The 16765-nt window shown below is 41.1% G+C and overlaps 1 protein-coding gene across 1 annotated transcript in view; it reads left to right on the plus strand.

The window, feature by feature from the left end:
• LOC122773522 (neurobeachin-like) overlaps nucleotides 1-15843 on the plus strand; it is a 232432-nt gene extending 216589 nt beyond the window's left edge. Inside the window, exons 48-55 of the mRNA XM_044032280.1 lie at nucleotides 2581-2670; nucleotides 4405-4582; nucleotides 6068-6139; nucleotides 6265-6420; nucleotides 7339-7509; nucleotides 12626-12727; nucleotides 13584-13780; nucleotides 15598-15843. Of these exons, the coding sequence (XP_043888215.1) occupies nucleotides 2581-2670; nucleotides 4405-4582; nucleotides 6068-6139; nucleotides 6265-6420; nucleotides 7339-7509; nucleotides 12626-12727; nucleotides 13584-13780; nucleotides 15598-15843 (1212 nt within the window). The remainder of the gene's footprint in view (nucleotides 1-2580; nucleotides 2671-4404; nucleotides 4583-6067; nucleotides 6140-6264; nucleotides 6421-7338; nucleotides 7510-12625; nucleotides 12728-13583; nucleotides 13781-15597) is intronic.
• Nucleotides 15844-16765: the final 922 nt, after the last annotated feature.

Below are 16765 nucleotides of genomic sequence, written 5' to 3' on the forward strand. Positions count from 1 at the left end.
AGTCACATCAATCACTCCTGCTGTGGAATGCCCCACTTTCAGTCAAGCTCTGCAGCTCGTACCATTTCTTCTTCTTTTTTTTCTCTCTTTTCCTTCTTCCCTTTGCTCACACTGGATGAAAAGAAAAGGGAAAATCTTTTGTCTGTTTAAGCGGGCGTTTTCCTAATAATAGCACTTGCTTGATTCATCCAGTGTTGCGTTGTTGGTGTTGTTTACGTTGTCGTCTCAGTCATCCAGACCGGAATTAATAATCCACAATTCATCGCGACAACAGGCGCTCATTAGTGAGTGGAAATCAAGAAAAAGGACCACTGTACTGAACTAAATGTGCTATAAACCAATCAACGCCCCATCGTTTAACATCCCTGTGATTAAAATCACATATATGTTGCCTGAAATGTCATCTATATGTCCATACGCAACCTGAAATTATCAATAGATTTTTGATTTTTTTTTATATTTCTATAGGAGATTTTTGATGACTCATCTTGTTCTCGGGGGAGGTAAACTAAGTTGTTCTTTCGATACTCTGTCCTAAACCTGATGTACCATTCAAATACTTAGTGCCATCATGGGAGTCTGCATTTTTCTGGCCTCGTTCCCTCTCAGCTGCATCATGTGTTGTCGGTTCTGGACATTTTCTCGTCTCTCTCAAACTTCCTCTTTGTTTATTATCGCAGAAATATGCCACAATGGTTGCGAGAAGTCCTCAGCAACGGTGAGTGCAGCTCACGATCGCTGGCATTTGGCAGTGCTGTCGCTATGTACGCCAGACTCCTCTGTTAAATGTTGAGATTTTAGACATTTCCTTTGCTAATTGTTGGAGATTAACTCATGTTTTCAGGATTTTTTAAAGTCTTTTTAACTGATCTACAGTCCGGCATTGTTCGCTTTGATTCTTGTGTCAGGTGTCGCGCTCATGACTCTCTGACCAGTCAGTGTCCGGCAGTCTGTTGAGGTCACATTTAACATGTTTTCGCAAGCGCGCTCTGCATCACCGTAATTACGTGACGTTTTGTGCTTTTGAGAGAAATTCCAGCAGTTTCTGAAAGCTGAGAAGTTGCACGTCAGAGCCGACGTCTGGTTATTACGGTAGTTTTACTCGCGCTGTTGCAGGAGGTCGGGCGTCTTTGTCACTAGAGCGTCTTTGTCACCAGAGAGGAGAGAGTTGGAAAAACATAGTACATAGTTTCCAAAGTTGTTTGGCTTGTTTTTGGACATTGCGACAAAGTAAATGTTACTTTAAATATGTTTTGTACTTTTCAAATTTCGGGCGACACGGTGGTCTAGTGGTTAGCACTCTCGCCTTGCAGCAAGAAGACCCGGGTTCGAGCCCCGGTTGGAATAAGGGCCTTTCTGCATGGAGTTTGCATGTTCTCCCCGTGTGTGCGTGGGTTCTCTGGGTTCTCCGGCTTCCTCTCACAGTCCAAAAACATGCAATGTGGGGATTAGGTGAATTGGACACTCTAAATTGACCATAGGAATAAGTGTGAGCGTGAATGGTTGTTTGTCTCTAGTTGTGTGTGGCCCTGCGATGAACTGGCGAACTGTCCAGGGTGTACCCCGTCTATCGCCCGATGTAGCTGAGATTGGCACAGCACCCCCCGTGACCCTCTGGTGGAGAATAAAGTGGTTAGATGATGACTGACTGACTTTTCAAATTTCAAATTTAACACTCAAAATCTGGTAACAAATGGTAAATTTATGCCAGATATTGAAAGTTATTCTGGAAAAATGGCCAAAAGCACTGACTCACAGGACATTTTCTGACCCTTTTATGGTTAAAAATAAGTCGAAGTCCAGACAGACATTTTGATATTTAGGTGTGAAAGGTTTAATGTTTAATGGAACATTCTGACTCATACTGTTAAACCTGTTCCTGCAGTGATTTTTTGGTCATTATTTGCCTGCGTCACTAAAATTCCTGTTTCCCTCTCAAAGCAACAACAATACACGTATACATGGTCAAAAGGTACTTAACTCACAGGACATTTTCTGGCTCCTTATGGCTACAATAAGTCAGGACATTTTGAGGCTGAGGTGTTCTTAAATACAGAATTAAAATCCACTGTTTCACCTTGTATCCAGACTCAAAACAAATCCTCCTCTGATGCACACTCTTACAAGGTAGCAAGGTTTTATTTGTGTGCATACTTTTGCCTTTGTTTCAAACACAATAACAATGATAAATAAAAAAACAGGGCCGGCCTGCTGCAGTCCTCGCTGGATGTCACTCCAGGTTAGTGTCTGTGCAGCGGCAGAGCCCCCCCACCCCCACCCCTGCGCCTGGAAATGGGAATGGTTAACTGAAGCATGTTAATAGGAAAAGGCTTGTCTCTTCCGTACTAACACTTGGATGACTCTGCAGGCTCTGAGGGGGAGAGGGGGGAGGAGGAGGAGAACCGAGGCGATTTGGAGTGTGCACCCTTCTTTTTTACACCCCTGCACGGCTGAGTTAGGATTTGCTTGCATTGTCAAGTAACGCATTGACCCATCACTTTGATGCATATTGACTGTGACAGCCTCTCTCTCTGTGTGTGTGTGTGTGTGTCTCGCTCTCTCTCTCTCTCCCCCCTGCAGGCCACAGAGGCTCAGATCCAGAGGTTTGGACAGACGCCATCTCAGTTGCTTATCGAGCCACATCCTCCACGCAGCTCTGCCATGCACCTGGTGAGAGCAACGAGAATTCTGGGGGGGGTGGGGGGCGCCCTGCACCTCTGGTCATTGTGTATGGGAATGTGTGTGTGTGTGTGTAGCAGTTTGTGTGTGCCTGCATAGACCTGGATGATGTTCCCCGAGAACGTCCGCGTGAGACAACGTCCCCGCCCCAATTTATCACTTCTATTCCACTTTAAGACACTTTTTTTTATGGCACAAAATAAATATTTCAGAAGTCGTCTTACCTCATGTAGGTCACAAACACACACCCCCCCGCAATGTAACGACACATTTCCCAGAGACAATTGTCTTCACTGTTTTATAGCAGCTGCTGCTGCTGCTGCCTGCATGTGTGTAAAGGGAAGAGTGCGCCCTACTGGCCTAGTCGCTCCTGCCTCTCTTTCTCTTCACCGTCTAATCCATGTAATGGCCAGAGTCGCCCTCATTGTCCCTCCAGCCCCACACACACACACGGCTCTCCTACAACAAAAACGTTTGTAAGGCTGATTTTCTCTGAGACCCTATTTTCAATTCTCTGCCTTTTTGCAACAGACGTGAACTATTTCCATCCAATTCTGTCAAAAGCGGAGCCTGGTACCAGGACCATAGTTAAAGGGAAAAAAAACGATGGGAGAACTGTAGCCATCAGTGGTTAAACTGGGAACTGCAAACCCAAATAATCTTAATCTTAATCTATCAATATTTTAACCTTGCAATATTAACTATAATTGAGTTCATGGATTTTATAACTATAACTGACAATATCCATAATGCAATGTATCTTTTTTGGCTAAAATAACCTTGTTTTTTTCATAAGCTTGTGCTTATTTTTATTTTATATTATTTAATTTTGTAATATTACTTGTTTTTTTTTGTTGTCTGGTAAATGTGAACCAAAATAAATGCATTCATTCCTTCTCAGTCATCCAGGTCATAGTTATATTCAGTAGATAGCTGTAGGCAACTGGACAGTTTTGCTTGAGTTATGTTTAACCTTAACTCAAGCCTTAAGTGACAATAACGGACAGTAAAAAAAAAACACCAAATACATGATGTTTGTCATTTTTGAGTTTGTGTTAAGGCAACAGGCCTGAAACACAAACTCATCAAAACATAAACAGAGTTCTCGGCCTGTAAACGAAAATGAAACTTGTAAATTTCTCTTTATCTTAATTTGGATAGAAATGAATGTCATGAGGATAAACCGCTTGAACGGGAATGCACTGTTCAGGAATGAGCAGCAAAACAAAACAGACATTCGAACAACTAAACAGAAAAACTGAAAGCATAAGATGGCATCACTGGAAACGTAAACAATTTGTTTTACAATAGGAAAACGATACAATTTAAATAAAAATATGAATGGATACAGTTTAAAATAAATACACAGCGTCTGTTATAAATGATGAATGACTTGGATACGTTCCGATAATCACTGTCAGCTTTAGCCATTATGTTATATCATAATTGAACATGTTTCTTTCATCTGTGATGGTCGTTCTGTGAATTAATTGTTGTTGAAATGAAGTAAAAACATGTGTTTATGCTTCTCTGTGAATCCAGCCGAATCTTTCTACATGTGCATCATCTCACATGTACAACCTCATCTGACTGTTGTGTCCAGAGGCTAAAGTTCTCTGTGTCTGATCCCAGTTTTTTTCCCTCCAACCTCCACACTAATGACCCCTTTCCATTCTTCTCCTCCTCCCATCATTCACATCCTTCCACGTGTCGTCCTCTCCGTAGAGTCCTCTCATGTTCAAGGACCAGATGCAGCAGGACGTCATCATGGTGCTGAAGTTTCCCTTCAATTCTCCGGTGACACACGTGGCCGCCAACACGCTGCCCCACCTCCTCGTACCCGCTGTGGTCACTATCACCTGCAGTCGCCTCTTTGCCGTCAACAGGTGGCACAACACTGTTGGTGAGCAGGTGACCGTTGACACCATATTTTACACATTTACCACCATAACCTGTCATTTATAAAAACAACACAATTCTCTAACTGTATAACAAATGTTCTGCTTCCATAAAGAAGAAAAAATCATGACTCATTTAACTCAGTTGACGTTTTTGTTTGTTTACATTTATGCTTCGTGATAGAGTTTATGAGAGTTTTTTCCGGTCATCCTAGTTGTTTTTGTTTTGTCAAGTAGCTAGTGAGTTATCATCTATCTGCATATCTAAGCAAGCTCTCAAGTTTAGATATCCATCTAAACATCTATCTATCTATCAATCTATCTATCTATCCATCCATCCATCTATCTTTCTGTCTATCTATCTATCTATCTATCAGAAGCTAGCAATCTATCTGTGCTAGCTAGCTAGAGGTTTATCTAAATATGCTAACTAGCTAGCTATCATCCATCAAAATATACTATCTATCTATCTATCTGAAGCTAGCAAGCTATTTATCAATAGATATCTATCTAAATATGCTCGCTATCCAACTAGCTATGGGTTAGATAGCTAGTTAGTTAGCTAGATAGACAGACAGATAGATGTAGAGGCTGTAGCACCTCCCAGGTAAACCCACCGCGAGTGTTTCCACATGTTCCTTTTCCAGACATGTGTGAACAACATTACACACAGTGCCGCTCCTCGAGAATCAGCCTCACCTCAGGGTCACGGGGGCCAAAGCAATGCTTACTGGGAAATTAGGGCCACAACTGCGCCACATTCTCCTCACACGTCTCCATCTGTCACGGCAGAAAAACGCGGAGCTCAGAGAGCAAAGAGCCGGTTCTGTGTGGCTGCTCCGGCTGCTCCCGCACTAATGAACACAGCTGCAGAACCTTTCCCATCCTGTCGCAGAGGGAAGGGAAATGTGGTTTGGCTTTTCAGAATAATGAAGATAATAAGGCCTCCATATTTTCAGGCATGTTGCCGTTTCAAAAAAACGGCTCCAGATACTCACACGCATGGATGAAATGTCTCCATTTAGTTTGACACTGTGAGGAGAAAAAAAACAATAATATGTAAAACAGATGGAAATCTTCGTGATGGAAGAGATTATGAATGAATTTGGTTCTGAGGGGACAGGTGTGTGTGTGTCTGGAAAAATTATAATATTTTTCTTGAATTCTGTCATCATCCATGCACCGGAACATTTCTTGATTTTGAGACATATCACCAGTAAATGTGTTCTTAATTTATCAGAATGAGGACGATACGGGCAAAAAAAGGGACTTTTTTTCTGAATTCTGAAATCTGAATTCTGAGATTAAAGGACTTTATTTTAAGTACATTTTATATCAGAAAATGACTTTTGATACTTAAGTCCAGTAAATGTCATAGACTTTAAGACTTTAAAACTTCATTTTCTGGTAACATACTTGTACTTTTAGTCAAGTATCCCTTTAAGGTACTTTATACAAGACTGTATATTTATGTATGAGTCTCTGTCCAGGTCTCAGAGGAGCACCAGGTTATTCTCTGGAACAGGCTCATCATTTACCAATAGAGATGGATTCTCTGGTCGGTGAGTAAGCGTCATATTCCTTTGAATCTTTTCCTTTTTTTTCTGCTGTCGCTGAAGGGATCTTCATTAGTTATTGACACTCTGTTTGGTTTTGTTTTTTCTCGTCATCCTTTTTTCCTCCACAGCCAACAGCAGTGGAAGCAACAAGCGTCAGATCACAGACTTAGTGGACCAGAGCATCCAAATCACCACACACTGTTTTGTGGTGACAGCTGACAACCGCTACATCCTGGTGTGCGGCTTCTGGGACAAGAGCTTTCGTGTGTACTCCTCCGAGACAGGTAGGTTACAGTGTAAACTCTGTTTCCTGTAGAGGTGTGTGTGTGTGTGTGTGTGCACTGACGTGTGGAGGACTGAGCACCGTGGTGGGGTAATACAGTAGTGTCACTGCTCTCTCCTGACAAGCCTTGGTGGGAAAGAAAATCACACAAAAAAAACAAAACAGGGATGACTGTGTTATAATACAGTGGAACATACTGTCAAGTAAAAACAAACAATTTATTGATTATTAAGGGTTAAGGAGTGTTCACTTTCGCAACATAATGAATCTGAAGAGTCATACGACGTTTAAAAGGAAGAGGAAATAAAGTTTTAGTTTCTTAGTGCTAGAATTGCGTAGTGCTTATCAATAGGCCTTTATCACGTCAGACTTCCCTGGAAGTATCCCTTGAAAATCGCCAAAGCAGTGTATCCCTACGTCCGGTTATTGTTCTCAACAGTTACAGCTGGACAACTTCGCTCTCTCATCTCCCAAAAGTTGGCCAAGACGATGTGGTGAACGAACACTCTAAGGTTAATCCGTCCAAACTGGAGAAAGGGTATAAGTTCTTCTACGGGAATTTTTCTTCTCATAGTCGCATTAGCAGGTTTCTGAGCCTCATCGACTGTAGGTACTCCAAGACGTGAACTAACCCAGTGTCTTACCCGAGCTATTCCACGAGTAGCTGGAGTACCGCCTGTTTTTAGCCTCTTCTGCCCACGTATTGAGTTGTGCAGGCCTCCTTATTAACCTCACCCAAGTTTTTGCGGAGGTGTTCGTCTATTGGAAAATTGTGAAAACTAACGTATGGCTGTCTTTGTTTGGATGTTAAAGAGCCCGGTACGCTGCAATAGCACAGGTGAGAGGAGGCGGCCAATAGTTACTTACTTAATAACCTTAATAAGAACCACCTGTGTGTGTGCATCTGTCTCTTCTTCAGGTAAACTGACCCAGATCGTTTTCGGACACTGGGATGTGGTGACGTGTTTGGCCCGGTCAGAGTCGTACATCGGAGGAGACTGTTACATCGTCTCCGGGTCCAGGGACGCGACGCTGCTGTTGTGGTACTGGAGTGGACGACACCATATCATCGGTGACAACCCAAACAACGGTAATCACACATATACTGTACAAATATATGTGTATAAATATATATATATATATATATGTACATGTATATATGTATATACATATACACACACAGGTTTGAATAGCTATTCTTCTAAGGACAAAACTGAATTCTGACTCTCCCATGCTATATGTATAAATATATATATATATATCTTTGAGAGCATAAATACATTTATTTTTGAGAGTGTATATATCGTTGTGAGTATATATATATATATATATTTGTGAGTGTATATATGTATCTTTGAGAGTGTATATATATATATATATGTATGTATATATATATATATATATATACACTCTCAAAGACACTGCAGATACTGTATATATACACTCACAAAGATATATTTATACAAACACACACACTAAGTCCAGTCCTTCCTAAAAAGTAGGTCAGGACCCACAGATGAGTGTTTATTTTACATATTTCCTGCCTTTTACTGACGAATTATTAAATACCACACGCGTATAAAATCAATTTGTTCGTTCATTTATCGCACATACATGCATCTGTCTTGGAAATGACCAGATTTTCTTGTCACAATTTCATACCATGAGAAAATCGAGTCCCTGTATAAAAATAAATGGGAAACACTGCAGTCCCTAAAAGCCTAAAAAAAAAAAAGTATGTTATCTGTTGGATTTCTTTTTTAAGTTGCAGAGTATTGGAAGCCAAGAGCTTTGATCAGCAGCTAAATGGAGTAATGAGAGACAGGATGTGGATAATTTATCTGATACACTCGTATGATATGTAATTCATCGCAGCGCGCCGCTTTGAAGTGGAGGCCTCGGGACGTCTTGGCTTTCAAAGAGCTTCCAGCCCCCGTGTGTGATTCCTGCTGCTCCGTTCACATTTTTAAGCTGCCGATTCCCGCTGATTGTCTGTATTTCAGAACGATCCATCAAGCTTGCACACTTGCAGCTCCAGAGCAAGTGAGGAGAGCCATGTTTGGTGAGGAGGAGGAGGAGGAGTAGTAGGTGGTGGAGGAAGAGGAGCAGAGTCTTGTGTGTGTGTGTTTTTCATTTATTCTCTGGATGGCGATACAGTGCGAGCGTGTGAGAGGAGATCTTGTGTTTCCAATTGTCACTGATTTTTTTTTTTCCCGGAGCTTGGGATTAGTCGCGAATGTCCTCTAATTAACTTCACTGAGGCGCCGACAGTTAATTAAGAATTTCAGCTTGGTTGACTCCAATTAGCGAGGGGCAATCGCACTTGTGTTACTGCAGGAGGAGACGAGTATTCCCCTGATGTTCACGCTGCAAGGATTCCCCGCTCGTCTTCCATGGACAAAAGGGAAGGAACTTATATGATCTTTAAAAAAACAACACAATGCAGCATGTGTGACCTCTGCGCTGTGTCTTGTACCCAATCCAGTGTCTGGAGCCACTCAGGAGGCACTAACAGCAGGTTTAGTCTGCCATTTATAACAAAGATTTTACTGGGTGTCAAGGACAAACACCTCATGCTCTCTCTTTTGACAAATCCTCTGTAACCCTTTTATGACACACAGTGTTTACACATGTAAAAATAAATACATCGGAACCGGAACCTGAATACTTTATTCATCTCCACAGGGAAATTTCTGCATTGTTTTATTGTGATCAGCCAGAAGAGGATTAATGCCACATGGAATATTCTTTTCTGAGATTACTGAATATTCAAAATTCTGAGATTAATCCTGACTCCCTGAATCCCTGAATTCTGAAAAAATACCTAAAAATTCAGATTTTTTTCTGACTCTCATCCCTGAATTCTGACAAAAAAATAATTTCCAATACAATCCTTGCTCTGATCCCCCAAAAATGATGACTTTTGTCATAATTTAATCTCCAAATTCTGAAAAAAACAACCTGTGAATTCCAATTTCGTCTGACTCTAGTCCCTGAATTCTGACAAAAAAATAAAATTTACGACTTTTTTTCACTCTAATCTCCGAATTCTGTGAAAATACAAAAATTTCCAACTTTTTTTCATACTCTAATCCCCACAAAATTATGACTTTTGTTTGACTAATCTCCAAATTCTGAAAAAAAAAGAATTCAGATTTTTTTTCTCACTCTAATCCCCGAATTCTGAGAAAAAACTAAAAATATCTTGTCGGCACCCTCATATGGCCCTTGTGTGCATGAGCTGAACTGCAAGCACAGCACTTTACAAGACAACGATAAGTAAAACTAATACAGATTCAAGCAGGAATTAGAAAATAAAATCTCAGAAGATGCTGTCTGATGGCCGCCAACGTAATTAATTTAGATTCGGTGATGTCAAATTTTTTCATCGCTTAGTAAAATGTGTTATGTGGAGCGTTTTCTAAACATGATATACTTGTGTGCCTGCTACAGCTTTATTCAAATCTGTTCAAACATGGATGGTCTACATTTGTAAAAAACCCTCAGGGATAAACTGTTTAATATCCACACATTAGTGTCATAAAGCACACAGAGGCTTCGAAGTCGTCTTTACTTTGGCCTAATAATTGAACAATCTTTCTCTTGGAGTCTCATTCTAGTGATTTCATGCCTGTTATATTTTCTCTAAGGTCAGTTGAAGGCAGTGTGACTCACTCCTCCCTCATCTCGCAGAAATGATGTGCCCAAGAAATTGATTTCACTCATTCTCCCTCCCCCCCAAAAAAAGGCTGCATGCGTCTCAAATGTATAATAATTAAAATAAGTTCCAGCTCAATCATGGTCCTGCCTCTCACCCTCTCACATTCGGTGTATCTGCAGCGGGTCATTGTGGCGGCTGGATCCGGTTCGTCCCTGGGGCTCTGAGCAGGTGGGGGTTTTGTGTCGTACAGGGAGATTGAATCTTTTGTTGTGTAGGTGAGATGAACTTCCTCTTCTTCTCTTCCCAGAAGCCTTTTTAATGACTGTAATCTCTAAATTCTGAGAGAAAACTAAAATTTTCGACTTTTTTCTGACTCTAATCTCCAAATTCTGAGGGTAAAAAAAATGAATTCTGACTTTTCTTCAAATCTAATCCCTGAATACTGACAAAAACTAAAGTTTGCAATTTTTTTCTTACTCAAATCTATAATTTCCCAAATTCTGAGAAAAAAAAAGCTGAATTCTTAATTTTTTTCTGACTCTAATCCCTAAATTCTGAGAGAAAACAAAAATGTCTGACTTTTTTCTGGTTCTAATCCCCTGCCTCTCACACTCGGTGTATCTGCAGCGTGTCATTGTGCCGGCTGGATCTGGTTCATCCCTGGGGCTCAGAGCAGGTGGGGGGTTTTGTGTCGTACAGGGAGATTGAATCTTTTGTCGGGTAGGTGAGATGAACCACGTCCCCTTCTTCTCTCCCTGGAGACCTTTTTTTTTCCTGACACTTGTCCCGTTCAGCCTCGACTCAGCAGCGGCTGCTGGGATTGACAGCACCGCTCTGGTCCTGGTCTCTGAGGGACACGGGGACGCTGCATTGATCACCGTCCGACTCACTGACTGGACCAGTGCAGCTGTGCATGAGGAGGAGACGTCTGACACGTCTACACATCTATAGTATGAGGACATTTTTCACTGCGTTTGCTGAACTGTAAAGATCCAGTGTGCAATTTTTAGGAGCATTTTCTTGTAAAAATCTGAACATGCTACCCAAAGTTATGTTTATATAAGTGAGTAGCTGCTTTGAAACCTTAAAATAAACCTTTTATATGTAGTTCAGTCAAGGGTCTTGCTCAACGTAGGCAGCCATCTTGTGTCACCATTCTTTCTGCAACTGCCTGAAAGGACAAATTTGCCAGATTATTTCCAAACAACATAAGAGATTAGAATACTTAAAATCTTAGATTGGGTCCTTGACTGTGGAAAAACCTGATAATCTGAGATAATCTAAATTATTGTTGACTGACAAAATACTCTAGATTCAGATTTTTTTGGACTCTAATCTCCAAATTCTGACCAAGAAAACCTAAAAATTCTGATTTTTTTCCTGGCTCTAATCTCCGAATTCTGACAAAAAAAACTCAAAATTCAGACTTTTTTTTCTGGCTCTAATCTCTGAATCCTGAAAACCCCCTAAAATGTCCAACTTTTTTCTGACTCTAATCTTCGAATTCTGACAAAAAAACTAAATGTCCGACTTTTCTCTGAGTCTAATCTCCGAATTCTTAGAAAAAAACAAAAAAATATCTGTCTTATTTCTAACAAAAATTCTGACGGCGTTACCAGCCTATTTCTCTCTTCAGTAAATATCGTGTGGCTAGGGTATGCGCAAGATGAAGTGCAAACACAGCACTTCACAAGACGATGATAAATAAAACAAATTGAAGCAGGAATTAGAAAATAAAATCCCAGAACATGCTGCGTGATGGCCTCCCTCCTGATGACATTATTTTAGATTTGATGGTCGCAGTTTTTCTATCGCTTTAGTAAGAATGTGGAGTGTTTTCTATACATGACATACTTTATTCAAATCTGTCATGTTCAAACACGGATAAATCTACATTTGTAAAAAACCCTCAGGGATAAACCATGACTAGCATTTAATATACACACATTAGTGTCATAAAGGTCAAAGGTTCACTGTTTTCACTGGCAGTACTGGAAGTTCGGCTCCAGGTGTCGTGAAACTCCCCTCGTTACCTCCCGCCGTCATCAATCATGTGACACACAGGACGACATCGAGCGTCTCTGCTGCCTTCACCCAGCATCCCATCATTTACATGACAATAGAGAGAGGGGGTGCCACTGCTGGAATACGTGTGTCACAGTCACGTTTGATTTTACTGCTTTGGTGGTTAAATGAGGACACGAGATTAAAGAGATTTTAACCTGAAATCTGTTCAGTGTTAAATTAACTGCTGCTCAAAGTATTATCAAGTCTCAGTTTTGGCCTTTAAGTGAAACGGTCTGGGCACGTCTGGTTTAGGTGATTTATTCTAATGCAGATTAAGGTTATTATAGTTAACGATAACTAACAAAATAATAGAATTGAAACTGAAACGCAATTGTGTGTTTATAAAACTGACTAAAATTGTAGTTAAAATGATCTCCCAATTCTGAGAAAAGCTCAAAATTCTGACTTTTTTCTAACTCTATTCCCTGAATTCTGAGGAAAAAAAATCAAAATTCTGACTTATACTTGATTTTTTTAGGTGACTATCCAGCCCCACGAGCCGTCCTGACCGGTCATGACCAGGAGGTCGTGTGTGTGTCAGTGTGTGCAGAGTTGGGTCTGGTCATCAGCGGAGCCAAAGGTCAGTGTGTTTAAAACAGTCCGTCATAGTTCATTCTTTTACAATTTACACATTTTTACTTTGTAAGCGACTTACAAAAGAGGAATAAGCTACATGGAAGAAGTCTTGGAAAGAACTTCACTAAATAGGAACACTGGACTGATAGAGGATGAGCGTGCAAAGGTGGATCCAAGTGCAGAAGGAGATACTGCAGGGGGAGGGGGGAGGGCAAGTGCTAGGACAGAAGATGCTCTTGGAAGAGCTGGGTTTCCAAGAGCTTCTTGAAGATAGATTCCACCAGCGTGGAACGACACCTGAAAGTAGTCTGAGTTGTCTTTAGGAGAGCATTTAAGTAGGTGGGAGCAGACCCATGAAACACTTTGTAGGCTAGCATCAGTGATTTGAATTTGATGTGGGCGGCTAAGGGTATCCAGTGGAGCTCAGTGAACAGAGGGTGACATGTGCCCTTTTAGGCTGATTGAAGACCAGGCGTGCCTCTGCGTTCTGGACCATACACCATGTTGCGGTTTCACAGCACAGGTCAGGAGGCCTGTTAGTATGGCGTTGCAGTAGTCAAGGCGGGAGATGATCAGAGCCTGTACTAGGAGCTGGGTACCCTGTTGAGTTAGGTATGGCCTGATATTTCTCATATTGAATAGTGCAAAGTGACATGACTGGGACAACATGATCTGTAAAGGTCAAGTGGTCATCAATCATGACACCCAAGTTTCTTGCTATCTTGGAAGGAGCCAGAGATAAGGAGTCAATATTAATACAGATGTTTATAATTGAAAGTGTTTCTTTTATGATATGACAACATTAAAATCTATCTATCATTCTCATTTTTGCTGGTACTGTGTGTGTTTTGGCTGGTCAGAGGGTCCATGTCTGGTCCACACCATCACCGGGGACCTGCTGCGAGCTCTGGAGGGGCCCAAACTCTACCGGTGCCCTCGGCTCATCACGGTGTCCAGCGAGGGCCACTGCATCATCTACTACGAGAGAGGCCGCTTCTGCAACTTCAGCATCAACGGGAAACTGTTGGCACAGATGGAGATCAACGATTCCACCAGGGTGAGCGAGAGATGTTCAGGCACCAGGATTCTCCGTGAAGGATGTGGATCCTTGTCCTGACGAGTCTTTAGATGGAGGTCGATCACTTCAAGGGCCTGGATTATAGTATACAGTCAAAAAAATCTTGTCTGTGATTGGGCGGTCGTTCTGCGGAAGTCCTGAGGGCCACATTGTGTCCGGCTCCGTATGGTTGTTGTGAAACTACACAAGACGTTTCCACAACAGAGACTGCAACAAATGCTTTGGCTGATGGTGAAAAGAAACGCTACGTGGCTTCTGTTTAAAATACACCGATTCGCGTGTCAATCGCGTGCGCAATGTGATCCCATGGTGTGATAGAAGCGATTCTGACAAAAAACCTAAAATTTTCAACCTTTTTCTGACTCTAACCTCCCAATTCTGACGAAATAACGATAACTAACTGAAACTGAAATGTTTTTCTTACAAAACGAACTAAAACAAACTAAAATTGTAGTGAAAAAAAATCTCCCAATTCTGAGTAGAACCTCTGATTTCTTTTTTTCTTTCTTACTCAAATCCTTGAATTCTGACAAAAAATGAAAATTTCCAACTTTTGTTTACTCTAATCTCCCAATTCTGACCAAAAACCTCTGTATTTTTTTAAAAAAAATGCAAAAATACCTTCTGAATTCTGTAGGGCTGTCAACTGGTCGATTTATGAGTTGATACATTCTGGCTCAACTCAAATTCTGATTGGTCGACTTTTTGCCGTGTTAATTTCATACAGTCTATGGTTAATTTGATTTAACCTGGAGGAAATTACCAAATTCTAATGGGGGTGTTTTCAGAGCACCCCTGTTTCACAGGTAACAGCGTGCCTTCAGAGAACACAAGAGACAGATACATTAAAGAACGTCTGGTGGTTTTATTTAATTTTGAGAGTTTCAATTTAGGCTACATTGTGGCAGCATTTTATAAAAATAGATGGTGGGAAAAAAGTTTGCAAGCAATAGTTTGCATATCACAGCTCGACTACAAACATGGCATATCGTATAAAAATGGTATGGTTATGTTGCTCCGTCCATTTTTGAATATATGAACATATCAGAATTGGCTTATTTCCATTTTTTTGTCTAATAATCGTTGATTGGATTTATAACTGCAGACACACCCACCCGCAACAACGGTGGCAGTCTATTTGTGTCTCAGCCACGAAGCTGAGCACCTATGTTCAGTGTGTTGCACACAGCCAAATAATCTAAATATTGTGCTGATATCACTAGTTGACATAGTATATTTTCGGAAATCATGGGCTATGATATTGCGCAGATGCACGTAATGTAAAGCGATTTCAGAGCCGTCAGACTCTGTCGACACCGCCCCTCCCTCTTGACTAGTCGATTTTGAGTCGACCAAGAATTTCCATGGTTGATTACAGCCCTAGAATTCTAATGTTCCTCTGACTCCAATCTCCAAATTCTGATAAAAACCTCTGAATTCTTACTTTTTTCTGACTCTAATTTCCCAATTCTGACAAAAAACTCCAAATTCTTACCCTACCTGATCTGTGCTGGAAACCCAGTTTGTTCTACGATGTGTAAAGTGCTGCTACTTCCTGTTCATAGCAGTTTTAGGGATTTTAAAGAAAATAATGTTATATTTTGATACATAGTTATTTTTACATAATAAATACACACTACAGGTTAGGTTAGGGTACGGCGTGACACTTTAATTTACGCCTCACCACAGCACGCGTTCTCATCATGTCCCTCCACTGTCACAGATGTTGTCTGTGGACTTTCTCCTCCCATCGTAAACATGCCAACACATAAAGTTGGTTAGTTTTCCTCCTGCAGGCGATTCTCCTGAGCAGCGACGGCCACAACCTGGTGACGGGCGGAGACAACGGCGTGGTGGAGGTGTGGCAGGCGTGCGACTTCAAACAGCTCTATGTCTACCCGGGCTGCGACGCCGGCGTCCGAGCCATGGATCTATCACACGATCAAAGGTCAGAGCAGGACACGTATGCCTCGATTACTAAAATAAGAGAGTTGACCCCAAAGATTACTAAATTCAGCAAAATTGACCACAGAGATCACTAAATAAGTAAACATTTGTAAAAAAAATTGCCCAAAGATTACTTTAATTTGTAAAATTGACCCCAGAGAAAAAAAAATGTAAAAATTTCTTAATAATCGTATCCAAGTTTTAGATAAGCTACTTGAGTCGTCTACAGAACACCCTGGGAAAAAAATGAATAAATAAGGTTATAACATTAGTAAGTGGATGTCTGTGGACATTCTTCAGAAATCCAAGAGCCCATTTGTTCATTTGTTGCTTTGATCATTTAGTGTTTGATAATGTCAGGGTCTGTTTCTAGGAAACGCGTGTTTGTTCTAGTTGTTTTTAAACATCAGATTTCCACCAATAAACCCTTAATAAAGGTTTCACACTGGACCTTTAGCAAAAATTGAATGATCGTACCATTATATATATTATAATAGTTCTGGAGCAAGACATTTATTTACACGTCCACTGACAATTCAGGACAGACAAAAACACCCAACAGGAACTGTCAGTGAAAAGGTTTGTTTTTTTGTTTACGTGTGTGTGGACATGTGTGTTTGTGTGTTTGAGGCGAAAACGCCTCGTGTTGGCTGTGTTTTCACGCTTGTCAGTGTGTGTTTTTCAGTGAAAGAGCCACCATCACTTCCCTTAAAATAGACCCCCACAGTTGCCATGGAGACAAAAAGTACAGCACTGAACTCATATCTGTTAAACAGACAATGGCACACACACACACACACAGACACTAATTTTATTCCCTCAGTGTTTGCATTAGTAGGAAACTGATCAGGAGTTTTAATGTGGGCCCAGATGACGGCGTAGAACGTGACAGTAGTCGCTTTGGGGCTGTGAGTCTGATGTCATCATGTGACCAGCAGCTCCTCACATCTGCCCTCTGGCCGGAAACAGAGACTTAACTTAACCAGACTCATGATTAACAGCAGACAATTTAAGACA

Source organism: Solea senegalensis, linkage group LG8 (genome assembly GCF_019176455.1).
Source record: "Solea senegalensis isolate Sse05_10M linkage group LG8, IFAPA_SoseM_1, whole genome shotgun sequence".
Lineage (NCBI taxonomy): Eukaryota > Metazoa > Chordata > Actinopteri > Pleuronectiformes > Soleidae > Solea > Solea senegalensis.